The 27,908-nt window shown below is 51.5% G+C and overlaps 2 protein-coding genes and 1 pseudogene across 5 annotated transcripts; 2 read left to right on the top strand and 1 right to left on the bottom strand.

Moving 5' to 3' along the window:
• On the top strand, window positions 1–27,666 carry LOC112902445 (CBBY-like protein). Of its 2 annotated transcripts, XM_025971522.1 has the most exons (8): window positions 3–389; window positions 21,597–21,667; window positions 22,780–22,938; window positions 23,652–23,718; window positions 25,347–25,442; window positions 25,705–25,751; window positions 26,714–26,794; window positions 27,404–27,662. In XM_025971522.1, the coding sequence occupies exons 1-8, from the start codon at window positions 78–80 to the stop codon at window positions 27,525–27,527; spliced, it is 957 nt and encodes a 318-aa protein (XP_025827307.1). In that variant the 5' UTR covers window positions 3–77; the 3' UTR covers window positions 27,528–27,662. The 2 variants fall into 2 exon arrangements, with proteins under 2 accessions (XP_025827309.1, XP_025827307.1); XM_025971524.1 differs by lacking the exon at window positions 26,714–26,794 and having other exon boundaries at window positions 1–389; window positions 27,404–27,666.
• On the top strand, window positions 4,266–6,648 carry LOC112902446. Of its 3 annotated transcripts, none has more exons than XM_025971526.1 (3): window positions 4,266–5,740; window positions 5,810–6,094; window positions 6,170–6,648. In XM_025971526.1, the coding sequence occupies exon 1, from the start codon at window positions 4,284–4,286 to the stop codon at window positions 5,025–5,027; it is 744 nt and encodes a 247-aa protein (XP_025827311.1). In that variant the 5' UTR covers window positions 4,266–4,283; the 3' UTR covers window positions 5,028–5,740; window positions 5,810–6,094; window positions 6,170–6,648. The 3 variants fall into 3 exon arrangements, with proteins under 3 accessions (XP_025827311.1, XP_025827312.1, XP_025827310.1); XM_025971527.1 differs by having other exon boundaries at window positions 6,181–6,648; XM_025971525.1 differs by having other exon boundaries at window positions 5,810–6,648.
• LOC112902447 lies at window positions 16,720–17,984 on the bottom strand (annotated as a pseudogene).
• Window positions 27,667–27,908: the final 242 nt, after the last annotated feature.

A 27,908-nucleotide genomic window follows, 5' to 3' on the forward strand; every position in this document is an offset into this window, starting at 1 on the left:
GGTAGCCAGCCAGCCACAAGGGCGCGCTATCCACTGACCCGCCACTGTTTTCCCGCCCAACGAAACCATCTCCCTCCATGGCGGCCGCCGCGTCGTCCACGCTGCTGCAGGGAAGCAACTTCACAAACGCGCGCCGTGTCCCAAGAACCTCCGATCAACAGCGCATTCCAAATTGCGTAGCGAGGAGATCTTCTCCTTCCTCACTCTGCTTCCGCACCGGGAGCGGGCGGACAGCGGCAGTCGTCCGCGCGGCGGCGGCGGCGGCGGCTGGCGACGGGGATGCGTCGGTCGTCTCCCTGCCGGCGGCGCTGCTGTTTGACTGCGACGGCGTGCTGGTGGACACGGAGAAGGACGGTCACCGAATCTCTTTCAATGAGACCTTCGCCGAGGTCAAGCACCCTGCTCCCCTGATTTTAATTTTCTATGATACTTTTGCTCCTAAATGCATTTTAGTACTCGTGCTGAACCTGGATCGTCTTCTTTCAACAATGCGGCTTCGTGTTGCTTAGTTACCTTACCTATGGTTGGAGGTTGACAATCTCATCGCTACTTTGATTTTGTGCAGCTATCCCTTTGCTCCAAAATTGACTTCTGATGCAGCATTCACGTTATGTAGCGTTATCCTTACATTCATTGGATCCAAGTTAGCCATAATTTTAATCATCATAGATTGTAAATATAATGAATTAAAATCATAAAGGCTACCCGTAGCTGGTCTATATTAAACTTGGAATATGTTTACATGCTTAAAACTTTGCGTGCTTGATACATTTACTAAATGAGGAATAAAATTGTTAAAAAACAGTTCAAATATTACTTGACTATTGTGTGCCTTGAGTTGGAAAAAAACGAATGATATGGCCACTGAAAGAACTCTAACTTGGATCCAGTTAAACTGATGTTGTTGGGCCGACTAGTAAATCTGTATTGCGCGTCTGTCCTGAATGGTGTGCAAGGATGACACAAGGGTTTATACTGATTCAGGCAGAATGTCCCTATGTCCAGTTTGAGCTGCTCGTGTTCTTGTACTAGGTTTGCAATAGGGATTACAAACTAGCGAGAGAGGGAACGGGCTCCCAAATCTCTGGTGAAGTGCGTGCGTGTGCGCGCGCGCGTGCATTCGATCCCCCTCGCGTGGGGTCTCGTTTCACCTTTTATAAGTCAAAAGGAAGGGGTCAGACACGAGAGAGAGAGAGAGAGAGAAAGACCGGAGCAGGTAGAGGAAAATCCTCGGTATCTCGCTGCTTCTCCTTCCCTTCGTGCGGGCCCCGCTGGCCCTGTAGATGACGATGGGAAGTGTCCCTGCGCCGCTCCTCGGAACGACGAGCGACGTGCGCCCCAACAGGTCAAGCAGCGCGGGCCCCCAGTGCGCCGGGTGGCATGAGTTCCTGCTCCAGCGGGCGACGTGCCGCTGTGACATGATAGGCGACATGAGCCCCCAGCGCGTTCCCTAGCTTAAGCCCCTGCGTGGTGGGTGGCGGGCGCTTACCGTCATGGCCTGTCACTTCCAGAGGTCGCGTCGGGGCGTGCCCTCGCCTGTCCTTACGTTACGCTAGAGGTTTGACCTTTGACGTGACGCTTCACTCCAGTAGGACCCTGGGCCCCACGTCCTCGGGAGTGGCCGAGACCGTGCCCTCAGGGTCGGGTGAGGCGGAGTTCTCCACACAGGAGTCGGGCGAGGCGGGGCCCTCCTTGTGAGGGTCGGACGAAGTGGCTCGCGCCCCCTGCCTGGACCCGTTGTTGGGCCGTTGACGTCCTTCGGTCGCCGGGCCGACCGTGGCCGCGTCGCAGCCTTGTTAAGTTGGGCCGTTCGTTTAGGGGACCCTATCCACGATTAGTCTTTCGAGTCCATATTTAAGGGTACCCGTGATATCCACCCCCGTCAGTAGCCCCTGAGCCTCTGCGTGGCTCGGAGAGCCGTGAGGGGGATCCGTTCTGCCCGGGTCTTGCTTCCCGTTCCCGTGTGCGCCGGGTCAGGCGCGTCCCCTGAGTCGTGGGTGAGCCTAGCCTTGCATAATGGAGCTTCTCTCCGCCCGTGTGTGTTTGCCCGACGAAGCTGGCGAATCCTTCAGCATCTGGTGCTAGAAGAACGCTTGCTAGCGGTAGGGGATAGCACGTGGGCGACGTCGTTCGCTCGGGCTTTTCCCAAGCTGAGTCCTCCGAGCGTCGTGCTTGGATGATTGAGGGGAGCGGGTGCGCAGGTGACCGCAGGCGGGTCACCGTCTCCGGCTAGCGGTCGACGCTGCTTCCCTAGTCGTCTTGGGTGACTGTGGGGGAGCGTCGACCCCTAGCGGTGGATGTGGCAGTGCTTCCACCGGCCGGGTCCAGGTGCGGGGAGGAACTCCTCGTTCCCTTCTATTGCGGCGCATGCCTGCGGGAACTACCTAGGCCCCGAGTGGGTTTGGCATCCCTTCGTTCCTCAGCTCCAACCTGTCTTATGAGAAGGCTTGTCCTTCCTAAGCGGCTGAAGCTGCGAAAGAGCTCCTCGCTGTCGTTTGAGACGACGAGGGAGTTCGATCGGCGGCGGCGGCAGATGGACTGCTCACCTCATCCCCTACCAATGAGGGAGGGGGGTGCAAGAAGAAGGCTTGAGAGGAGGATGCACCTCCTAACCCTCCCGCACTTGTAGCAGCCTTCCCCATGGCTACCGGCGTTACAACCTTAGTGGTGGTAACTAGTTTTTGTACCTTGTAACGGCCTTGGGCCGACTGTACTTTGTAATATTTATTTTCCAGGAATAAAGCGTGTTTATCCCGGAGTGTGTTGTGTTTGCCACGGCAGCCCCCGAGCCTGTGGAGGGATTGGATTTTGTCACGGGGGCCCTTTCGTTCGGGAGGGACCTGAAAGGCTGAGAGGACTTCCCCTTTCGGCTTTTGCCCCCGTTTTGTATGCGACCTCTTACTCGGTCTCCTCGCGAGTCCAATCCTCGAGCTCCCGTGAGTTATGGGTGACTGGTCGGGACGCCGTCTCGTTTTGCTATCCCTTCCCTTCAAGCGTCTTTTTCGTTAAGGCGGAAAGGCTGAGCCATGCCACGTTTTTCCTCGTTGGTTGAAATGTGGTGCTCAGTGAGCTGGTAACGGGTTGAAACATGGTCCCCAGTTCCCGTTCGTGGGGATCTAGCATGGGTCAGCTGGTGACCGACTCTAGAAACCTGACAGCCGATCCGTATAGTTATCAGGTCCGTTTGACCGATCTTGATGGCTCGTTGCCTTTCTTCAGAGAAAAACCACGGATCATGCTCCAGCCAAGACTAGGATGCGGGTCGGGATGCCCGCAGCGCGCGCACGCCTGGGTGTTGGCCGCTAGCGGGCCCATCCGTTTCTGCCCCTCACTCCGGTTCTGAACCTGTCGGCGGGCCAACATTCGAACCCTCGGAGCTTAATGGGCCGTCGGGGCATTTTCAGCACGTATCCCGTCTTACCTGCGGGGGTGTTTGGCCCCTTCATTTTCCGGGTGCGTCCCCTGAGCGGCCGGGCCCGGGCATGGTGTGCATGTGCTTCATGATGGGACGGGGCGACGTGACGCGGCGGACGTGGCCATCATGGTGGACGTGGGGATTAAGGCGTCGGTTCGGCTTCCGCTCCCCCCGTTTATAGCTAGGGTTCCTGGCCCCTTCACCCTCACTAGGCCGCTTCGTCTTCCCGCTTTTTATGTGTTCCCGCTGCTGAAGCACAAACCGTTCCGCCCTTTGCTCCTTTGTCCCTATGAGAGTTCTTGTGCGCTTACCATTGCCCGTCAATGGCGTCATGGTTCCGCTCGGATGCAGGCCAGGCGTGTCTGGGGGCCTCATATCGCGCGGGCTCCTCCACCCGGCGACCGCTGTAGAGGAGTGGCTCTTACCTGGCCGTGAGGAGGTGCCGGCACTGCGCGATGGCTATGTCGTCTCCTTCGCGCGGTTCCACGAGCGCGGGCTCACGATGCCGCCTCATCCCTTCGTCTGGGGACTCCTTCACCACTACCGAATCGAGCTGCAGCAAATCAATCCAAACGGGATCCAGCACATCGCGGTCTTCATCGCGCTGTGTGAGGGATACCTAGTGATCGAGCCCCAATTCGAGCTCTAGAAGTACTTCTTTGCCGTCTCCTTGGTCAAGATGAGGGACGGCGGTAGCGCCAACAGGCTGCGTCGGCATCCATCTCCATGGACCTCGAGCACACGAGTATATGGCCATCGCCCCCACGAAATCCAACAAGGGGTAGCACTCGCAGTGGCTCTATATCAAGAACCACGGCGACGCCCCCTTCTGCTTTTCACCGGCTGCACGATCGAGGCGGCTCTGCCGATGTGGTTATGGGGGCCCGTGGACAAGGAGAAGAAGAGGCTCGTGCTGCTCCTGGGTTCCATAGCGCACCTGAAGAGGCGCGGCCTTTGCTGCTTCGGCGTCATCGGAGCCTACCATGCGAGGAGGGTGGCGCTGCTAATGGCATGCGCAATCCCGCTGTTCGGGATGGGGCTGGGCATGCATCCTGAGGGCATGACGTTCGCTCAGGGTTCACTTCGTGACTCCGAGATCACGCAGTGCATCCGGGAGGCGCTGGATGGGCCCGAAGCGGTGTTTGCTGTCGAGGGACACCCGGTGATGCGGCTCGATACTGGCTTCATCGACCTAGTGAGTGCCTTTCCGCCTTCCTTCCACGTCTTGCTTCTTTCTGGGTCTTATTTTGGCTTCATAGGTCGATGCCTGCAGGGGCAATTTAGCCCCTTGCATGATTCTCACGCGCCGTTGCCGGAGGACGAGGCCGTGTGTGCGGCGAACCGTGCTGCCGACGAGGCGCGTAAGAAGGACGCAAAGAAGGAGGAGGAGAAGAAGACGCAGACCGCGCGGCAGCACGGCAAATGCCAGCAGAGATCAAACGAGGAGGTGGAGGAAGATGACGATGATGATGATGGCGATGATGAGGAGGAAGAGTATGACATCCCTCGGGATGAGCTAACGCGCGAGATGACAACGAGGGACCGTCCTCTCGGTGTCAGCACAAGTTCCCTTCGACCCTGTGCCCACCCCGGCGCAGGAGGGGGAGGATAGGCGCGTGGAGGCCATGGGCGCATATCGTGGCACCCTGCTGGGAGCCCGCACAAGCGGAGGGTTCCAAACGCGCCGCGGAGGCGCAGCTGGGGTCGGGTGGACCGACCCCGTAGCGCCCTCGCATGGTGGCGCCTCAGTGAGTTGAGGATCTCCTTGTTCTTTCACTCTAGGCGATCTTATGCTAACTGCTCTATCTTTTATGCTTTCGTTGTAGCGCTGGAGGCCGGGCAGATACCTTGGTGGTGGCGCCGCGGAAGGTCCTTGTGCTCCAGCGGACGCCCCCGAAGGCAGCCGACGTGGAAAGGTGCACCAGGTTCACTCCCCGAGGCCGAGGTGCAAACGTTGCTGCTGCCCCAACAGGCTGTTGTGTCCGCGGCGGGGCGAACAGATGAGGAGATGGTGCGAGAGGAGCCGCCGCCGCACGAGATTGCGGCGATTGCCCAGGAGGAGGCCTTGGCTGCCGATGACGAGGTGGCCGCGGTTGCCCCGGGGGCAGTGGCGCAGGAGATGCCTGCCAGCTTGGCGCTGGAGGGAACAGGCGAGGCCAGCCACGGCGGGGATCCTCGCCGTCTTTGGCCTAGGCGGGCGGCAATCTGTTGGCAAGGGGAGGTGCTCAGGGCTCGCAGGACCCTACTATGGCGATCCTTGCCCTGGGTGACGAGGTGGAGGATGCAGAGAGGAGAGATGTCTTTAAGGCCTTGTCCGCCGTGTAGGTAAGACATCTCAGCGTCCCCGACTGCTGCCTCCTCCTTGGGTATTCCTAACTTGCGTCCTCCTCGTAGTCCCTTCTAAATCGTAATCGGAACCGTCATGTCGAAGAGGTGCGATGACGTGAGGAGCTAGCCGAGCAGCTTGCTACCGCCCGCCAGGAGGTGGCTAAAGCCCGAGCCAAGGCTCTCGTGGATGCTGCCGCGTTCCAGCTGTTGCATGAGGAGTGGGACCAGTTGGCTCGGAGCGTGGACGAGTTCTGCGGTGAGCTTGAAGCAGCCGACCAAGAGCGCGACGCCACCATGCGTCTGTCCGAGGAGATGGAGGAGTGAGAGCGGGCCATTCAAGGGAGTCTCGCGGTTAAGATCCTTCTCTTCTTCCCTTCAATTTGTTAGATTCCTGGGCACGACATGCTTCATTCCTCTCTCGTGCAGCCGTCCAACAGCAGGTGGCTTCCCTCCAGCAAGAGCTTGCTGCCGAGATGTACCAGAAGCTTCAAGCCAAGGCGGCTGAGGCCGACCTTGCTGTGGTGGTTGCTTCTGGACGGGCAGGGGTCGTTCGCTTGAATACCGAGGCGGGCAAGCTCCGCGATCAAGTGAGTGGTAAGGCTTCGCTTGCACCGGCCGTTCTTTTGGAGCTTCAGGCAGGCTTTTTGACGTTGTCAGTGTTTTACCGCCAAGCCCACCGAGGGGTACCCCCAAGGCGGTGAGTTTGTAGGTAGGGTGTCGCCGAGATCGAACTCGAAGGTGCAAGGAACACAAAGTTTAGACAGGTTCGGACCGCCAAGAGTGTAATACCCTACGTCCTATGTGGTTTGTATTGCCTTAAATGTTGATCGGGGTGATCTCCTCCGTTTGGAGGGGTCCCTACCCGCCCTTATATAGAAGTCCTAGTCAGATACGAGCCCAAGAATCCTACCCGAGTACTTTTCGGAAAGTTTCCTTCTGTTCCGACTAGTTCTACTACTGTTCGAGTAGTCCTACTACGGTGCAAGTAGTTATAACATATGTGGGGCGTGGGCCATGTTCCATCCCCTATCCTAGGATATGTACGCCGTGTGCACAGTCCCGTGGGCCCAGGTCTGACAAGCCCCCGAGTTCTTCGTAGTCGAGTGCTGCAGACTTTCGAGTACTTCTGAAGGCGTCTTCGTGTAGCTCCCGAGACGCGAAGCAGCAACCTCCTCCAAACCTGAGAGCACGGGAGGATGAGCGCACGACTACTACCCCGGGAATGAAAACAAATGCATGCCCTCGGCACGAGGGATGCACATGCTGCCTAGGCGTAGATGTTCGCGGCCTTGGACAACGGCGAGGTCGGACTCCAGCCTGCCCACCTATCGCGTCACGTCCGAGTACCGGCCCCTAGCCTCGGACGCCTCCCGCTCGAGATCCCAGATCTCCCTGCGCCGGACGACCCTGACGACGCCAGCTACGCAGCCGCAGAGGGCCCTCCAACTGCCCCGCGCGCGGCGATTAAGTCCCGAGGACCCGTGGAGGCGGCCTGCACGGATGAAGAGCGAAACATCACAAATCATGGCAAGAAGCACAGCGAAGGGAATGTTAGTAGCAGAATTTTCACTCTCATTGAGAGTGAAGATGACACTAGGAGTTGGGAATTTTTTCCTGGGTTTACTTCTCAAACTCTACCACAATGCCATACCCTCTAGGGGGTTGGGGATACATATTTATAGGCTGCTAGCCAGCCAAGGATATGCTAGTTGCTAGTCTAAGATGCCAAACTAGATGCTGTCCTAAATGCTGTCCTAAAAGCAGTCAAGATGCTGCTGTCCTAGCTGCTCTAAAAGCAGTCCAAGATGTTGAAAAATGCTGAGAAAAACCCCCTGCCCACAAAGACCAAGTACAGAGACTTATTCCCATCATTCTCCCCCTAAGTCTTGTGCGTCGTCTTGTGGGAAATCTGGACCATCCCAATCTTGGAGCAGAGCTCCAGGAACTTGAGCCTCCCAAGAGGCTTGGTGAGCAGGTCTGCAAGCTGGTCCGTGGTGTTGATGTAGCCTGCCTTGATGCTCCCTTCCTCCAAGCAGCCTCGGATGAAGTGGTACCTCACCCGGATGTGCTTGCTCCGTTCATGGAAAACGGGGTTCTTTGCCAGGGCCAGAGCGGACTTGCTGTCCACTCGGAGATCCACCGCTCTAGCGTCTCTACTGAGGAGATCACCGAGCAGTCGAGCGAGCCAGATCGCCTGAGTCGAAGCGGTGGAGGCCGCGATGTACTCGGCCTCACAGCTGGACAGAGCTACCACCTGCTGCTTGATCGACTGCCAGCTGACGAGGCACTTGCCAAGGAAGAAGAGGATCCCACTGGTGCTCTTGCTGGTGTCAATGTCACCGGCGTGGTCGCTGTCACTGTACCCGACGAAGTGTGCCGCTCCGGGGCACCTCGGGTAGTAGAGGCCGTGGTCGAGAGTCCCCGCAACGTAGCGGATGATTCTCTTCACCGCCTGCTGGTGCTCCGTCGTCGGTCGCTGCATGAACCAACTAACGTAGCCGACGGAGAACGCCAAGTCCGGCCGTGTGTGGGCAACATAGCGAAGGCTCCCCACAAGACGCCGGTACTGGGTAGCGTCCACCTCCTCTGCCCTGCTATCACGGCTCAGCTTCAGCCTTTCCTCCATCGGAGTGAGAGCTGGGTTGCAGTCGGTGAGCCTAGCTAGCTCAACGACGCGCTTGGCGTAGGCAGTCTGCCGAAGTGTGATCCCGAAGTCGTCCTGGTGCACCTCGATCCCCAGGTAGAAAGAGAGAGGCCCCAGGTCACTCATCTGGAAGGTGGCCTTCATCTCTTCCTTGAACGCCGCCACCTCCGCAACCTTGGTGCCGGTGATCACCAAGTCGTCGACGTAGACGCCCACCAGCAGGACATTTCCTCCATTGCCCCGCCGGTAGATGGCCGCCTCGTGCGGGCTTTGCTCGAAGCCCATCCTCCTGAGCGTGGAATCCAACTTGGCATTCCATGCCCTTGGTGCCTGCCGCAAGCCATAGAGGGCCTTGCGCAGGCGCAGCACCTTGCCCTCCTTGCCGGGGATCGCGAATCCCGGCGGCTGGTGCACGTAGACCTCCTCCTTCAAGTCGCCGTTAAGGAACGCCGACTTGACGTCCATGTGGTGAACACGCCAGCCCTCCTGGGCAGCCAGCGCAAGGAGGAGTCGCACGGATTCCATCCGGGCAACGGGAGCGAAGGCATCGTCGAAGTCGATCCCCTCCCGCTGCAAGAAACCTCGTGCCACCAAGCGAGCCTTGTGCTTGATGATGGCGCCGACTTCATCCCTCTTCAGCTTGAACACCCACTTAAGGGTGATCGCACGGTGACCACAAGGGAGATCAGCAAGCTCACAGGTGCGGTTCTTCTCTACCGCATCCATCTTCGCCTTCATCGCGGCACGCCATGCCGCGTCTTTCTCGGCCTCTGCGAAAGACCGAGGCTCGCCGTCATCGCACACAAGGTGCAACTGCCCCTCCAGGTCATGAGGCACGGGTCCCGGCACCGGCTGGTCGCCAAGAAGATCCTCCATCGTACGGTACCGCAACGGCTCGCCGTCGTAGCACACGTCGATGCGCTCCTCATCGTGAGAGAGTGGGGTAGCAAACTCCACCGGGCTGGGCTCGACGTGAGCTAGTGCTGGAGTAGACATGACCGGAGAATTAGCTGTCGGTGCTGGAGTGCATGGCGTTGCCGACTGAGGTGGAGCAGATGAGGAACTCATCTTAGCCAGAGTCGTGGCTGGAGAGCATGGTGTCGCCAGCTGTGGTGGAGTCGGCGAAGACGATCTCGTCGCAGCCCGAGTCCTGGCTGAAGAGCATGGTGCTGCTGGGGTAGAAGGCGCCGGGGATGGTGAAGGCTCGGGGACTGGAGTAGCCACGCTCGTCGAAGAGGGGCTGCCTACTCCCCCGGATCCCTCGAAGTGGAAGTACTCGACAATGAAGTCGTCGTACGCCGGAGTCGAGCCGTCGTCCACTGCCTTGTCCCACGCCCATCCTTCGTTGAACACAACGTCGCGCGTGGTGCGCACACGCTGTGTCTTCGGGTCGAGGATGCGGTAGGCCTTCGAGCCCTCTGCGTAGCCGATGAACACTCCCGGAGTGCTCCTGTCGTCGAGCTTGCTGACGTGGCCAAGCTCCTTGGCGAACGCGAGGCAGCCAAAGACCCGCAGGTGGGAGACCTGTCACACCCGATTTATAAGAACATAAATCGAGCGATCATATATGCGCCAGGATCAAGTCACGCATATATACAACAGAATCATCAAGATATCACAACACGTATCTTGGATAAATGCGTATAAATTATAAATGAATATCTTTATTACAACTGAATCAAGAATTAGTTCAAGCAATGCGGAAGCGTAAAATAAATACATGAAGGGTAGGGCGCCACAGGGACGTCAACTGGGAGATAACGCCTAGAAATCGTCGAGTCCGCTGATGTAGTTCTCCACGTCGCCTGGTACTGAGCAGCAGTCGAAGATATCCCCGAAAGAACAGAAGAGTAGAGAAGGCAAGTGTGAGTACACAACTTGTACTCAACAAGTATAACATGGATTATGAGGCTCTAAGGTTAGCTGACTCAACTGCATTAGATTTTAATCTTTGCAAATTTTATTAAAGCTAATTACTACAGGTGGATGAATTACCGTAACCCAAGTTGCATAATAATTAATCAAGATTTAACATTAGACTACTGAAAGCCAAGCCAAACCACCAAGGTACAACCCCACTAATCAGACGGAGGATCTGGGCCGCTCATGACTGTGAGCACAGCTGATATATCAGTTTTACACTCTCGAGAGGTTGCACAAATTTACCCACAAGTCGTGAGCTACGCTAGTTGTTCATCACACTTCCTTAGGTGAGATGGCTAGCAAGCACACTACGAGACCGTTACAAAGGATCACGTTAGTAAGGTGTAACCGCTAAGTATTCTGGATCAGCGACGATGGGGCCCACCTCCGGGGGTACAAGCACACAGCACAGACCAAGCCGGAGGAGCAGGGACCATTGAAGCCTACCACCCCTTTTGCCCACGCAGGTAAGTTACTCCCGAACCAAAATGACCTAATTAATAAGTCAAGGCCGTCCCATTCCAGTCTTGTGGTTGCGCGGTTGTCCCAGATTGTCGCTCTATGAACCGGTCCTTATGGAGAGTGGCCAACCAAGCACTAAGCACCGTGCTGGCCCCCTAAACCAAGTTTCTATAAGAACATCTTTTAACGAGACGTGAGCCGCTCAAGCACACAGCACAGAGGGCCACTCTCAGAATTAAGTTGCATATAACCATTAATCAAATTAATTAAAAAGGACCGAGGGGTGTGAGGGCGCAGCACCTAGCACAACTAACCAAAATGCAACCCAAGGTATTTATATAAAGGATAAGGTGGCTAGGAAGTCCTTATAGGCATATAATATTAAAATGCAGTATAAAATTGTATTTAAAAGTGATAGGATGTTCATGTTATACTAGTCTTCCTCAAAGTTCTCCTGCTGCTGCTCAAATAGCTCTGCAGAAAGGGGCTCCTGGTACTCGTCCAAAGGCTCAGCGTCTACTCACGATCGCAATGCCAAAAACATGGTCCAGCACATACACATACACATACATACAAACAAAGACAAAAGATAAGAAACATTACATCATTACATAAAACAGCACACTAAACTATGATAGAACTATTCTACGCGTTACAACGATCGTGTGAGCGCGAAAACTGCCTAAAACAGAGCTAAGACGTGAAATCTAGGGTTAAAACAAGGTCCAGGGGTCTTTCTGTAAGAAAACAGAAAAACCAGGGGTTTCTGTGCTTAAACCAGGGGCCTAAACACAATTAAAGGCTAGATCTGAGGTCTAACCCGCAAAAACTCAGGGCATGGACAGCGGGTTCGATTTCGAAAAACTACAGGGGGCTGAACAGAAGAAACAGGAGTAAAATGTAAATACTCTTGAACTAAAAAGGACTGCGGGTTGATTTCACAAAAGGGCAGGGGCTCTTTAGCAAGAAACCAAGCTGAAGCGGTACGTTCTGTTTAGGAGCGTTGGATCGGGATCGAGTGGCTCAGATCCACGGCTCGGTCAACGCGTGCTCGGGACTGCGGGGTGTCACCGGAGTGCGGTCTCCGCGGCGGCGCCTCGCCGGCGCGTGACGTTCCCGCCCCGGGGTTGACCTAGGGCGCACGACAACAAGTGGAAACGGGAGAGGGGATCGAGCTGTTGCTCACCTAGGCTCGGGTGAACCAGCTAGGCGGCGCAGGACGGCCAGAGACCACGACGAGCGGCGGCGCACGGACGGCGTCGGGGAAGAGGCTCGTAGAAGGGCGGCTCACGGCTTCCGGCTCCACGGTCCTGCTCCGGGAGGTCCTGCGAAGTGGGCGGAGGGGTCAATACGGCCTGAGATGCATCGGTGGCCGGCAATTGCTCGGAGGCGGCTCACCGGCTGCGACGGCTCGGGGCCCAAATCCGACGAGCACAAGGGCGTGATGACGCGAGCAAGGGCTCGGGGGCCGACCCTGTACTGGGGCGGAGCTCCTGCGGGAGTCTCAGGCGGCGGGGCTGTAGTGGATCGATCGTCCCACGGCGGAGCTGAAGCTCGATGTGGCGGAGCAGATCGTGGCAGCGGCTCGAGGGTTCGCGGGCGGGCGCTTCTGTGGTTTAGGTTCCAGTGGCGTGCGCGGAGCTAATTAAGGGCCGAGCGGAAGCTGGCGTGCGTGCCCGGGCTGGCGCGGAAAGCACGGTGACAACCTCGGCGTGCAGAGGAAACGGATCGTGCACAACTACCTCGCGCGATACTGGCTCGGGCGGCGAAGCTTTTGGAACGGAGGGGGAGGCTCGGTCGCGGCCGGGGTGCGGGCTCGGGTGCGGCGCAAGGGCTCGGGGGGGGGGGGGTGCGGCAGAGCGGGGCCACGGGCAGCGGCCGAGCGGCCGGGCCGGCGGGAAATAAAAACAGAGGAGGGGTCGGGCACGGGAAGAAGAAGGAAAAGGGGAAGGAGGCGCTGACGCGCGGGGCCACGCTGCCAGAGAGAGAAAAGAAGGGAGAGCGGGCGCGTGAGCGGGGAGAGGAGTGGCGCCGACATGCGGGCCCGAGGTGGCAGTGAGGGAGAGGGGAGAGCATGCTCGGGCTGGGCTGCGCTGAGGGGCTGAGGGAGCTGGGCCTCGGTGCGGCCCATGCGGGGAAAGGAGGGAAAGGAGAGGGGAGAGCTGGGCCGGGCGTGGATGGGCCGCGTGGAGAGGAGAGGGGAGAGGGGAGAGGGGAGTGGGCTGCTGCTCTCTTTTCCTTTCCCTTTTCTTTTCTTTTTCCTTTCCACCCTCAAACTGTTCAAACAATTCTATTTGAATTCAAATAAATTTGAATTCAAACCCTATATAATCAACACAAATAAAACAATGCTCCAGCATGAATGCATAAACAAGTTGATCCTATAATAAATTTTATTTTCTCGTGTTATAAAATTACTTTAAATGTAAGATAAATTAGAGAAAACCCTGGAAATTTTATTTGAGCCAAAATAAATTTATTAAAATTTGGGAAAATTATATTAGGGTGTTACAAACCTACCCCCCTTACAGGAATCTCGTCCAGAGATTCTGATAGGCTAGCTAGCAAAGAGATCGGGATATGTCTTCCTCAGCTCATCTTCTCGTTCCCAGGTAGCCTCATCCTCGGTGTGATGACTCCACTGAACACGGCACATCTTGATCTTCTTGTTTCTGGTAACCCTCTCAGACGTCTCCAGTATCTTTACCGGATGCTCGATGTAGGTCAGATCCTCCTGCACATTCAACCCTTCTAGCGGTGCTTGCTCTTCTGGCACCCTCAAGCACTTCTTCAGCTGAGACACGTGGAACACATCATGCACTCCCGAGAGGTTGGGAGGTAACTCCAAACGATATGCCACCTCACCCTTCCGTTCCAACACCTTGAACGGACCAATGTATCGAGGGGCTAGCTTCCCTCTCACGTTAAACCTATGGATTCCTCTCATCGGCGAGACCTTCAGGTACACATGATCACCTACAGCAAAGGTCAGATCTCGACGACGAACATCCGCGTAGCTCTTCTGACGAGTCTGTGCGACCCTCAGGTTCTCGCGCACCTGCTGTACCAGCTGTTCTGCCCCCTCGACAATATCCGGACCAAACACCTGCCTTTCGCCAATCTGATCCCAATACAGCGGAGTCCTGCACTTCCGACCATACAGGGCCTCGAAAGGAGATTTCTTCAGACTCGCCTGATAGCTGTTGTTGTATGAAAACTCTGCATACGGCAGGCATTTATCCCAGCTGGTAATATACTGAATAGCGCAGGCTCGAAGCATATCCTCCAACACTTGGTTGGTTCTCTCTGTTTGCCCATCTGTCTGAGGATGATAAGCAGTACTGAAACGCAGCTTCGTATCCAACGAGTCATGCAACTGCTCCCAGAACCGTGAAGTGAACTGAGATCTTCGGTCAGATATGATCTTCTTCGGAACACCATGCAGACAAACGATCCTGGAGATGTATAACTCTGCGAGTCTAGCACCGGAGTAAGTAGTGTTCACTGGAATGAAGTGGGCCACCTTTGTCAACCGATCCACCACTACCCATATGGAGTTGTACCCTTTCTGAGTACGAGTCAATCCCACAATGAAGTCCATAGTGATCTCTTCCCATTTCCACTCCGGAATCTTCAATGGCTGCAATAGACCTGCTGGCCTCTCATGATCTGCCTTGACACGCTGGCAAGTGTCACAGATAGCCACGTACTCTGCAACGGAACGCTTCATTCCGTACCACCAGAATCGTTTCTTGAGGTCATAATACATCTTCGTGCTGCCTGGATGAATGGAATATGCCGTATCATGAGCCTCACTTAAGATCAGCTTCCTGAGATCCTCTACATCTGGCACACATATCCGACCCTTGTACCACAAGGTACCCTGATCATCTTCTTGGAAATGAGGTGCCTTGCCAATCTTAATCAATTCACGGATCTCCTGCAGCTTCTTATCTTTTTTCTGATGCTGCCTGATCTCCGCCTCTAGAGTGGGTTCTGCCTCGAATGATGCACTCGAGGTGTGATGCACGAAACCTAGACTCAACTGCTCAAATTCCTCGCATAACTCCTGAGGCATCTGAAAAGCCACGGCCATGTTAACATAGATTTTCATGCTGAGAGCATCTGCTATAACATTGGCCTTGCCCGGATGATAGTGAATCTCCAGGTCATAATTTTTGACCAACTCTAGCCATCTTCTCTGCCGCATGTTCAGCTCATTCTGAGTGAAAATGTACTTGAGGCTCTTGTGATCGGTCTAAATATCACACCTCTGCCCAAACAAGTAATGCCTCCATATCTTCAGAGCATGCATAACTGCGGCTAACTCCAGATCATGAGTGGGATAATTCAGCTCGTGCCGGCGCAACTGCTGAAGCATAAGCTATCACTCTGCCTTCCTGCATCAGAACGCAGCCAAGACCATCTCTCGAAGCATCACAATACACTGTGAATCTCTTGCTCTGGTCTGGCAGAGTAAGGACTGGCGCCGTAGTCAACCTCTTCTTCAGCTCCTCGAAGGCCTTCTGACGTTCATCCGTCCAAGAGGAATCCGCACCCTTCTCTAGCAAGGAAGTCAAAGGCTTCGCAATCTTAGAGAAATTCTCAATGAATCTCCGATAATATCCTGCTAAGCCCAGAAAAGAGCGGACTGCCTTCACTGTCTGCGGTACCACCCAGTCAAACACATCCTTCACCTTTCCGGGGTCCACAGCAATACCTCCCTTGGAGATGACATGACCGAGGAATGGAATCTCGTCAATCCAGAATTCGCACTTGCTGATCTTGGCATATAGCTTGTGCTCTCTGAGCCTCTGCAACACAAGCCTCAGATGTTTCTCATGCTCTGCTTCTGACTTGGATTATATCAGGATATCATCAATGAATATCACCACAAACGTGTCCAGATAATCCATGAAAACCTTGTTCATCAGATGCATGAAGAAAGCCGGAGCATTGGTCAAGCCAAAGGACATGACCGTATACTCGTATAGCCCATACTTGCAGGTGAATGCCGTCTTCGGAATATCCTCGGAACGAATCTTCAGCTGGTGATAACCTGAACGCAGATCAATCTTCGAGAATACACAAGCACCCTGAAGCTGATCAAAAAGATCCTCGATGCGAGGCAATGGATGCTTGTTCTTGATAGTGACTGCATTTAGATCCCGATAATCGACGCACATTCTCTTCGCTCCATTCTTCTTCTCTACAAGCAATACAGGAAAAGTTCAAGGAGAGAAACTACGACGGATATAGCCCTTGGCTAGCAACTCGTCGACAGTCTTCTTAACTTCCTCATGCTCGACGGGTGCCATACGATAGGGCCGCTTAGCAATAGGAGCTGTGCCAGGCAAGAGATCAATAGAAAACTCAATATCGCGATCAGGCGGCATATCTAGCAAATCATCCGGAAAGACATCTGGGAATTCAGACACCACGCGAATATCATCCGTGGGTCTAGCCTCCATCTGACAAAGAATTCCGGAAGGCTCCGAAGCCTCCATCTGGAAATTCTGGATCTGGGGGAAGCGGGTCTTGGCATCGGCCAAGATCTCACTTACGAAGTATACGGGGCGCTGCACCTTGAAGGTGTGCCCCTCCTCCCACTCCACGGCCAGGGCGGCGCTAACAACCTGTGTCGTTGTCGCGATGTAGAGTAGGAGTGGCTCCCCGTCGGTCGGCGGGACCAAGATCGGGGCCTTTGTTAGGAGCGCTTTGAGCTTGTCAAGCGCCTCCTGGGCCTCGGGGGTCCACGCGAAACGATCGGTCTTCCTAAGAAGCCGGTAAAGGGGGAGGCCTCGTTCGCCAAGGCGCCAGATGAAACGGATCAACGCCGCAAGGGACCTTGTGATCCGCTGAACCCCATTGAGGTTCTGAATCAGACCCATCTTGGTGATAGCCGCGATCTCCTCTGGGTTGGCTTTGATACCACGCTCAGAGACGATAAAACCGAGCAGCATGCCCCTCGGAACCCCGAAGACGCATTTCTCGGGGTTGAGCCTCATGCTATTTGCCCGGAGTCTAGTGAAGGTTTGCTCTAGGTCGGCCACCAGCTGGTTGGCCTATTTGGACTTGACGACGATGTCGTCTACGTATGCCTCCACAGTTCGCCCGATGAGGTAGCCCCTGAGCATACAATGCTGATAGGTAGCCCCCGCGTTCTTCAGACCGAACGGCATAGTCACGTAGCATTACGATCCAAAGGGGGTGATGAATGAGGTCGCGAGCTGGTCGGACTCTTTCATCGCAATCTGATGGTACCCGGAGTACGCATCAAGGAAGCTTTCGCACCCCAAGGTCGAGTCGACTACCTGGTCTATGCGGAGCAAAGAAAACGGATCCTTTGGGCATTCTTTGTTGAGACTCGTGTAGTCCACACACATTATCCATTTCCCACTCTTTTTTTGTACAAGAACAGGATTGACTAACCACTCGGGGTGATACACTTCCTTGAAGAATCCGGCTGCCAAAAGCGGTGCAGGCGTTCCTTGACTGGATTGGAGCCTGGCCTGATCTTCAAGGCATGCTCGACGATTTCTCTCGATATGCCGGCATATCCGAGGGTTTCCACGCGAAGATGTCTTTATTGATAGGGAGGAAGTCAACGAGCACGCTTTCCTATGCGGAGAGGGCGGTGCCGATCCGCACCTTCTTGTCCCATGAGTTGTTGGGGTCGATGAGGATTTCTTTGATGCCCTCCGCAGGCTCAAAGGATCCGGTGGTTCGCTTGGCGTCGGGCGCTTCCTCCGCGATCTCCTCCCTGATGATCGCGAGCTCTTCGGAGGCGATGACCGTCGAGGCCAGCTCGCAGCTCTCTACGTCACACTAGTAGGCGCGTTGGAAAGAGGTGCCGACGGTGATGATCCCTCGCGGGCCCGGCATCTTGAGCTTAAGGTATGTGTAGTTGGGGACGGCCATGAACTTCACGTAGCATGGTTGCCCCAAGATGGCGTGGTAGGATCTGTGGAATCCAACCACCTCGAAGGTGAGGGTCTTCGTCCTGTAGTTGGTCAGATCCCCGAACGTTACAGGCAATCGATCTACCCGAGTGGTCTTGCCTGTTTTCCCGGCACAACCCCATGGAAAGGTGCTCCGAATGGTCGGATGCCCAACTGGTCGATACCCATGGCATCCAGGGTCTCGACATACATGATGTTGAGGCTGCTGCCCCTGTCCATCAGTACCTTGGTGAGGCGCTTCATGCTGATAATCGGGTCGACCACGAGCAGACACCTCCCTGGTTGCGGAACGCTACTCGGGTTGGTCGAATCGCTGGAAAGTGATAGTAGACTCCGACCACCGGAGGAACGCAGGCGTAGCCGGCTCGGCCGCGTAGACCTCCTGGCGTGTGAGCTTTTGGCGGCGCCAGGACTCGTGGGTGGTCAGCCGGCCGAATATCATGAGGTAGCTGTCAGTGTCCGGGAAGTCGCCGTCCTTCTCCTTGGCGTCGCCCTCCCCCACTTCTGGCTTCTTCCCTCGCTCCCTTGTTTTGGAGCTCTTGGCTAGATACTTGTTCATGAGGGCATAGTCCTGTAGAGGTGCTTGTAGATGTGCTTGACGGGGAAGGCGTGGTTCGGGCACGGCTTCTCAAGCATCTCTTCGAAATGGCCGGGGGTTTCTCCGACGGCCGCTTACCGCCCTTGCGGTCGGCCGCGGCCACAAGGGAACCCCCGTTGTTCCTCTTGTTCTTTTTCTTCTTTTGGCGGTTCGAGGCGCCCTCGCCAGCGTCCTCGTCTCGCTTCACCTTGCCCTTGGCGTGGTCGAAGATCGCCCCGACCGCCTCCTCACTTGAGGCATGGCTTGTCGCGATGTCGAGGAGTTCCTTGGTGGTTCGTGGGCTCTTTCGTCCCAGCTTGTGGACTAGGGACTCGCAGGTGGTCCCAGAAAATAATGCCTCGATAACGTCGGTGTCGGCGACAGCGGGCAACGCGTTGCACTCCCTTGAGAAGCGCCGGATGTATTCGCGAAGAGTTTCTCCCAGCTTCTGCCGGCAATTCTTGAGATCCCATGGGTTCCCGGGGCGTTCGTAAGTGTCTCGGAAGTTTCCCACGTAGATTTCCTTCAGACCAGTTGTGGATCCGGCCGGACGGGAGATGCTCGAGCCACGTCCGGGCCAAGTCGGCCAGGAACAGCTGCAAGTTGCAGATGATGAAATCATCACGGTCTGCTCCTCCACCCCTGCAAGCAAGCCGGGTAGTCTTCGAACCACAAGCCCGGGTTCATCTCCCCAGCATACTTCGTGATGTTCGCTAGGGGACGGTACCGTGGCAGGAACGGCCCACTACGAATGCGCGGATTGAAGACCCTAGGACCCGGCCGATCGGGGCTTGGGCTTTGGTCCTTGCCACTATCGTGGCGTCCACCGTGGCGACGATGATACCCTCGGCTTGCTGCCGCCAGCTTGTCCTCGTGCTAGCGCTTCCGGGCATCGAGGGTGAGGCGCAGGTCGTGGTTGGCGCCGAGGCGTCCCCTAACGGGGGCGTTCGCGGGCTTTTGTCCCTCACGCGGGCCTGATGGACGGATATGTCCCTCACACCTGGTGCCGCAGACGGGCGCTGTCTGGCGATGGGCCCGCATCGTCGGGACATCAAGCTCTCCGCCTGCTGTTGCACCGCGCGCTTGGGAAGCATGCGTAGCCTGTTGTGGGCGCGGCACCCCTCAGGCGTTGCGGGTTCCGGGAGCCCTTCAAGCAGGGCTGCCACGGCAGCGATGTTTTGGCTTGCCCGGGTGAAGAGTGGGGGGCCCTCGTCGTCCTCGAGGATCTTCTGATTCACGTTGCGGGCATTGGCGCGCGCACGCCCACCATCTCTGCGACGTGTGATCTCCTACTCGAGCTTGGCGTGCTCTTGGTCTAACTGGAGGTGTGCCTTCTCGAGCTCTTTCTAGTGCTCCTATAGCTGCTCCAGCCGCGCGTGGCGGGGCTCTGCTATTCTCCCAGTCCCCGGCGGCGGGGCTATTCAGGGGAGTGTTTCCGTCATGAACACTTTTGATGTGCCCTTCGGGAGTGTCCGCCATGAAGCACTCCAGCGAGTGGTGATGGCTCCCTCCGCTGGAGTCGGAGTCGGAGATCGCCTCCGATTCCCCCATGAGGTCATGGAAGGACTCCAAGACGTAGTCCGTCATCCCCACGAACTCGCCGTGAGGCGGCGCACGTCCTCTGCTGCGTTGCGCAAACCAAACGGGAACGTCTTCGGGACGCGCCTCGTCAGGATCTCCGGGGAGAGTGGTTCTCCTTCGGAAAGCTGCGCCGTCACTCTGATAAGCAAGATGAAAGCGTGATGCAAGTCCTCCTAGGTTGGTCGGGGACCCAGGAAGTCGTGGAGCTGATGCCCCAGCATCTCGAAATCGAAGTCGAGGAGCCAGCTATCCCCGAAGGCGCTATCCTCCGAAGTGCGTAGCCGCATCCCCTCGAAAGCATCGATGACGGGATCGAGGCTAGTGGTGCGAGCGGGCCAGACCGGAACTTGAACTTGCCCCAGCCCTCCCTCCGTGGTGACGATGAAGTCTAGGTTCCCGAAACGCACGAGCGCGCCCGGGGCCCATCCTCCGACGTGGTTGGCCATCTGCGGCGTAGCGAAGCCGACGAGACGCATAAAGGCCCCCACCTGGTGTGCCAACTATTGGTGTATCGAACCGCCAACTAATAAATTTGTGTTGCGCGTCTAGCCCGGATGGTATGCAAGGATGACAATAGGGTTTATACTAGTTCGGGCAGAATGTCCCTACATCCTGTTCGAGCTGCTCGTGTTCTTGCACTAGGTTTGCAGTAGGGGTTTCAAACGGGCAAGAGAGGGAACGGGCTCCCAAGTCTCTGGTGAAGTGCGTGCATGTGTGTGTACGCGCACGTGCGTTCGATCCCCCTCGCGAGGGGTCTCCCTTCCCCTTTTACAAGTCAAAAGGAAGAGGTCGGATACACGAGAGAGAGAGAGTAAGAAAAAGACCAGAGCAGGTAGAGGAAAATCCCGGGATCTCGCTGCTTCTCCTTCCCTTCATGCGGGCCCCACTGGTCCTGTGGATGACGATGGGCGTGTCCCTGCGCCGCTCCCGGAACGACGGGCGACGTGCACCCCAACAGGTCAACCGGCGCGGCCCCCGGCGCCGGGTGGCGCGAGTTCCCGCTGCGGTGAGCGATGTGCGCTCTGACATGATGGGCGGCGGGAGCCCCCAGCGCGTTCCCTGGCTTAAGCCCCAGCGTGGTGGCGGCGGGCGCCTACCGTCATGGCCTGTCACTTCCGGATGTCGTGTCAGGGCGTGCCCTCACCTATCCTTACGCCAGAGGTTTGACCTCTGATGTGACGCTTCACTCCCGCAGGACCCTAGGGGCCCCACGTCCTCCTTGTGAGGGTCGGACGAAGTGGCTTGCGCCCCCTGCCTGGACCCGTTGTTGGGCCGTCGACGTCATTCAGTCGCCGAGCCGTCCATGGCCGCATGCGGCCTTGTTAAGTTGAGCCGTTCGTTTAGGGGACCCTATCCACGATTAGTCTCCCAAGTCCATACTTAAGGGTACCCGTGATATCCACCCCCGTCAGATGTATTCTTGAATACAATAGGTCCAGCTTGGTGCATTGGTTATTGTTTTTCTTAAGATTAGTACCTAGCCTGTTAGCTTCAAATGGACCCACCAGAACTTTCGGAAAAATAAAATGTAATCATTTATCCAGTAGTAAAGTTGTTTCATGTGATTGTTTTTATGTTGGAAAAAATTCTAATGTGCGTTCTTATTGATCAATAAATCCAAGAAATGACACCATAAGAAACTAAACCTACCAATTGTTGATGTCTGTTGAAGTTTGCTGATTAATGGGCTGTTGATATTTACAGAGGGAATTAGGTGTCAGCTGGGACGTTGAATTGTACGGAGAATTGCTCAAGATAGGTGGTGGTAAGGAAAGGTCAATCAATTACTTACTTAACTCGATTATAATTGTTCATTTACCTTTACAAATTATCTTCAGTACTTCCCTTATAAACATTTATGCCCAAAATAAGTGGCCGGAACGAAATATGAATCAGTTAATTGTATTTATGTTGAATGATTGATGACTTCCATTAAGAGCTTAAGGAGATAGCACTTTACTTTCCTGTGGAATTTGTCATTTATTCCCATCTATGTGTACTTCTGTAGGAACTTTGGTCTGGTTATCATGCAACTGTAACAAAAGAAGAATGTAATACGGCTTTTGCAAAATTCATTCTACGACCAGCAAATGGACATTTGAATGTGAAACATTCTAAATGTAAACTTTCTACATGGGAAACATGTCCAATTCCTAATGCAACTTTTTTCATATAATTAAATTTCATCCTATTCCATATTTTCTTCAAATATTGACTGTCAGGCTGGAGTGGAACATATTATTGTTGTAATCAGTTCATGGTTCAACAATTTTGTAGCCATTATCCATCTCGGGTGAAACTTAATGCCACAGGGCTATTCAAATCATGTGTTTGCTTTTTACGACAAAAGGTGAAATGTAGTTGACTCATTATTGAATGTTATGAAGCATCTCCACCCAAAAAAGTTTATTATCATCTCATATAAAAAGTTTTCATCCTAAAATTTTTGATCCTCTACATTAGCAGCCGCTATAGAAATATCAACATATGTTGGTATGATTAACTACAAACACAAACAATTGTTTGACTTTGTTGTTGTGATTGAGATCAGTAATATAATCAACTGTAATTGAGTTTAGACATTTAATTTCCTATCAAAAATAAAAGGTAAGTTGCATAAGATAATTATTCTTTTTCTCGAACGACGCAGGAGAACTGCGTGTCATTTCATTTAAGAAAGAAAAGGGGAAGAGTGCCCTCATTAGACACTGTCTGAAGGATCTATGATAATTACTCATATAGGATATTGGAAGATTGGTTGGGAATGGTCTCAAACAATTATTAGTGTTTTAAGGACAACTAGAATTCAAATATTTCAAATAAAGGAATTATTTATTTTAATTCAACTGAAGCCTCACATTTTCAAATTCTAAATATTTATTTTCAGGATGATGGCTTACTTCAACAAGACAGGATGGCCAGCTAAAGCACCAAAAACTGATGAAGAAAGAAAGCAGTTTATTGCTTCTCTTCACAAGAGGAAAACAGAACTATTCATGGCCCTAATTGAGAAGAAGTTGCTTCCTCTCCGCCCAGGAGTTCAAAGGTATTTCCAACAACTTGATGACTTTAGTAACTTAGCTACAGTTTAAATGAACCCATAAGTTGCAACGCTGGAAAATATCCTCGCCTGCTTCTTGAGACAAGTGTGTCATCAAGTGACACTGTACAACATAATAAAAAATGTCACACAAAAAACATTGATGTTGCATGTAAAACCATGAATCCGATATACTTCAACATCTCAACTACTAATAAACAATAAGGCTCCATTTGGCACTATGGTGACTTTTCAAAAGTGCTTGTTTATTTCTAGCTCTGGTGGCAATTATTTGTTTGCAGAATGTTTTTTGGATCTATAATAGCGAATATCCCTCTAGAGATGTTATATCTTCCACGAATCAACAAGATCAAGAATAGATCTTCACAACGCCCTAAAGAGGTTCTTACTTTTAGCACAAAGAAAATAAAAGGTGCAAACCGTTGTGGTGTGATCAAGGTGTTGTACTTTGGAAAACTAAATATATCTACCAACATGATATTGTAATACATTATCTAATTATATTTTGAAAGTACTGTAAAGTTAGCATTCATTTTGTTGACGTCCACAGTATGTGTATTAGATGCGGACACACTTGTTGACAATACAGAAGGGATTCAACTGAGAGAAAGACATGCCAACAAAATGTAAATGTGAATCACTCTAGCTTCATGAAAATGAAAGGTAAAGCTAAGCTAGGTTAATTTTCAACTTTACAGGTTAATCGATGAAGCATTAGGAAAGGAAGTTAAAGTTGCAGTGTGCAGTACATCAAATGAGAAAGCTGTAAGTAACACATCCATTCCCACCTTGAAGTGCTTTTGCAGAGGATATGGTCGTTAGGAGTTACAACAGATGTCTACAATATCCAGGAGAATAATTTCTTTCAATTTTGAGCAAGATATGAACATACGTTCCACCATCTTGCGTCAACAGCTGGTCCGTGAAATGCTGAGAAATTCATTTGATCACTTAGTAGGACATCGACTGACGTAACAAAATTCAAATACCACCAATTCCTGATGGAAGGAAAGCATCATGGATGTTCAACCTAAGTTTTCGATCCAGTGCCTATTAATCCAGATTTTTCAACCCTTTTTCCATTGGATTTGTTCAAAATTCCATATAATATATTTAAGCAGCAAAACATTTTGCCGAGCTTCCGGGTCAAATGAAACACTCATTTTAGTTTGTGCACTTTTACTTTATTTTTTTGGTTCTTATTGCTGTACAAAATTTTCATTGGATTTGTTGTACTCAAAGGTTAGAGTTGAGAGAAATAATTATATCTCATCGACATACTATTCTAATTTAATTTAGTAGGATTATAGGTGTTAGCAAAAGGGTATTCGGCCGGTCCTAATGGGCCTTGGGTGTTGGCCGCATCAGCCTGTTGCTGTGCCCCGCCCATAGGGATAGATGGATAGGTATTGTATTAGGCATCTCCCAGTTGGTTATGTTTCCATAAACCCTAGAGACGCTCGCCTGTATTCGTTTATACAATCTAAGACAAAGGTCGTACGGATAGCAATTCTGGACCATGCCTTGCACCTCATTATCAGTCTATTATTTCCCGAGCCATATTCGCTTTCAATAGGTTGTCTGTTGATGCTCAGATGTGCTGGCACATGAGCACGTCACATGCAACCCCGTAGAAACACACACTGCAGTGCTTCTACTAGAATTGGATGCCCTTGTTTTCTCAGATTTCTTCGGTTGATCAACGAGGGTTTGCCCGGAGGGGCTCCATTGGGGCAAACAAACTTTGGGTTGCCCTAGTATCACCTGGCCAGCTAGGATGTCCTCAATCACCGTCGAGAGCAAGGAATAACAAAAAATTGGGGTTTTGAAGGGAATTCAAGATAGAGAGATAAACCAAAACAGTAGATGGATTTTTGATTGATTGGATACCACAATCGGCTATGTCACTTCATATTTATAGGGTGGGAAGGTCTTGCCCTGTGTAGAGTCCGAATACATCACAAAATACATATTGACCTGTTTTTCCAGCTGGTGGAACCTCCTGGTCACAGTAACTTTCTTATTCGGACTCCAAATTGGACGATCAATTATGCATTTTGATTGTATCGATGAGAGTTATAACATGGTGGTCTCAAAACTGGACCATCGGTTTTGGGAAATCAGGTGGTCCGGTTTTTCCAAACTGCCTGTATCGCCTGTTTTGGTTATCAACATGGCCACAATTATTTCTAGCACTCAAGTCCAAAGATCTATTGTTGACATTGTTGAAGATTGCTAAATAGAACTAGACTGCTTCCAACCCTTTTGTTCACATTCTCCTGACATCTGGACCGTGGAAATGAGCCAAAAGTTACCTATAGAATTAAGAAATCAATTTTATAAGCTTATCAGTATAGCATCTTGTGAATTGTGTTTTCTTTTACTTATTGCAGGTTTCAGCAATAGTGTCATGCTTATTAGGGCCTGACAGAGCAGAAAAGATTACCATATTTGCCGGGGATGTGGTTCCTCGCAAAAAACCTGATCCAGTAAGTTTGATTTGGCAATACGGTAGACACTATTCTCCTTTCCCTGTTGAGTTATTTACTTGAATAAATATTTTACAAAATGTACATACACATTGATAACATGTCCTAATATGGGCCCTGATTCCAGGAAAGGCCCGTGGTGTGGTACTGTATTGTACCGTTCATCTTGCATTGTGCACGGCCATAGTTTGTTTATAACAATTGGGTCCCAAAATGCATTATGTGTCAGAGATTATGTGTTTCTCTTTGTGGGTATTTGCAGGCAATCTACATATTAGCGGCAACTACACTTGGAGTTGATCCATCTAGGTACTGACAATACATGTTTGAACAATTATTATATCAATCCGTATCTATTATTTTCACAAATACCATTGCAAAGATTGATGGCGTAATTGATATATCTTCGATTACTTACTGTTAACTTGATTTAGTACAGTTGTGTACCAGTGCATAATGCATTTTTTAAAGGAAAAGGTCCAGTTTCCACCTTCGAACTATCACAAAAGTCCGATTTTCAACCTTCAACTATAAAATCGGATAATGAGAGCTATCCAATTGTTGCAACTGGGTAAATATGGCTCCTTGATTGGTTTCAAAGGTGGTTTTTCATTTTGTGAAAATTAAAAATATTCAAGTTTAAATTAAAAAATTCATTAGTTACTAATTTGAATCAGAAAAATACGGAATGGGTGCTAGCATTTTGCAAAAAATGTAACCTATTTATTGGCACTCTACTTGTGAGTTGTTTGGATCCAAAATTTTCATGTTCCTAATATTTGTTTGCTTATAGTTATGCCTATTATTTTTGAAAAATAAGATTCAAATACAGTACCATTGGATAGGTTACATTTTTAGAAAAAATTTGATACCAGATTCATATTTTTCATATTTAAAATGAATTATTGTGGTTTTTTAGATCTAATCAGAATTTTTATTTTTTTCAAGAAATACAAATCACGTTTGAAACCACCCAAAGTGCCAAATTCGTCCGGTTTCGACAATTCGATGACCTCTGTTATCTGATTATTTAGTTGAAGGATGAAAATCGATCAATTGTGCTAGTTCGAGGGTGGAAATTTGACTTTTCCCTTTTTTAAACATACTGTAATATTTTTTCCATGTATCCGACATGTTGTTGCACTGTATTATGACTAGATAATGCTTGGATGTTCCCGTAGATACAAATATGTAATTTTGTTATCTTTGATGTGATTTTCTATATATATGATTTGGTACCTTATTGTAAATCATTCTTCTTCTATATGAAGCTGTGTTGTGGTTGAGGACAGTACTATAGGACTTGCAGCGGCCAAAGCTGCCGGCATGAAGTGTATTGTAACAAAAAGCAGGTACAAATTTCTTCTTTGGAACACTAATTCTGTTACTTAATAAAAGTTGATAGGAATTTCATACTGAAGGTGTTCATCTCTTTTATGAAAAGGAAAATTTGACTTTAAGTTATCTGAAATTCTAATTTTACATAGCTTTTCTGTAGTTTACGCTATATGTTCTACTTTCTTTTGTGAGGAAGCTGTATGTTCTACTTAGAGCTATTTTCTGCATTGAATGTTATGCACATGTGTCTATCATTTTTTTTTCTCTTTTTTGAACGAATCTGCATGAGATTGTGTCAATTTCTGTGCATAAGGAAGGATATATTTACAAGTGATCGAGTGCTAAAACAAAGAGGAAAAGGTGAAATGGTTGGAAGCTGTAAATCCACATGAGTAACTAATGTGGCACATTTAAGCATCATTCTGATTGACAGTTGAATTAATGTTATCCACATGCCAATTTATTTTAGCCATCTTCAAAATTTTGTATTTATCCTAAATTGTCACTTTCGTTACTTCTATGCTACATCCTTTCGAGTAGAGAATAAAGCCATCTCATTAATTATTCAATCAAAATTATGAACCTTGTTTTCTAACAAGATGTAGCATGAATGTTCCTTTTAGCTACACTGCAGAAGAGGACTTTGCGACAGCAGAAGCCGTGTTCGATTGCATTGGAGACCCACCTGAAGTACGCTTTGATTTGGATTTCTGCGCAGACCTGCTCCAAAAACAATATGTAAGCTAAACGAAGGGCACATTTATGGTACATCTTGTTAGAAAACAAGTATTGTTTGTAAAGGACCTCAAATGTATAAACAAACAACAATGTGTTATACATGTAACTACTCTTCTGGCAAATCTCACTAGTAATCTTTCATTTTGTTTTTACTGGTAATCGAAGTGCCAAGTTGCATGTTTACTGAATCCTCACTGCTCTGACATGGATAGCTGATTAGTGACTGACCGCCATGTCCTGCCAATTCCCTTTTTCTACCCTATAGAAATTGGCAGTTCCTCAAATATTTTACCACCATTTGTTTCAACTCCAATTTACTATACGCCCTCAAACAATATGTAAGCCATGTAGTTTTTCTGGTCGTTTTCTATGTTTCTAAATTGGGCATCT

Source organism: Panicum hallii, chromosome 8, assembly GCF_002211085.1.
Source record: "Panicum hallii strain FIL2 chromosome 8, PHallii_v3.1, whole genome shotgun sequence".
Taxonomy (NCBI): domain Eukaryota; kingdom Viridiplantae; phylum Streptophyta; class Magnoliopsida; order Poales; family Poaceae; genus Panicum; species Panicum hallii.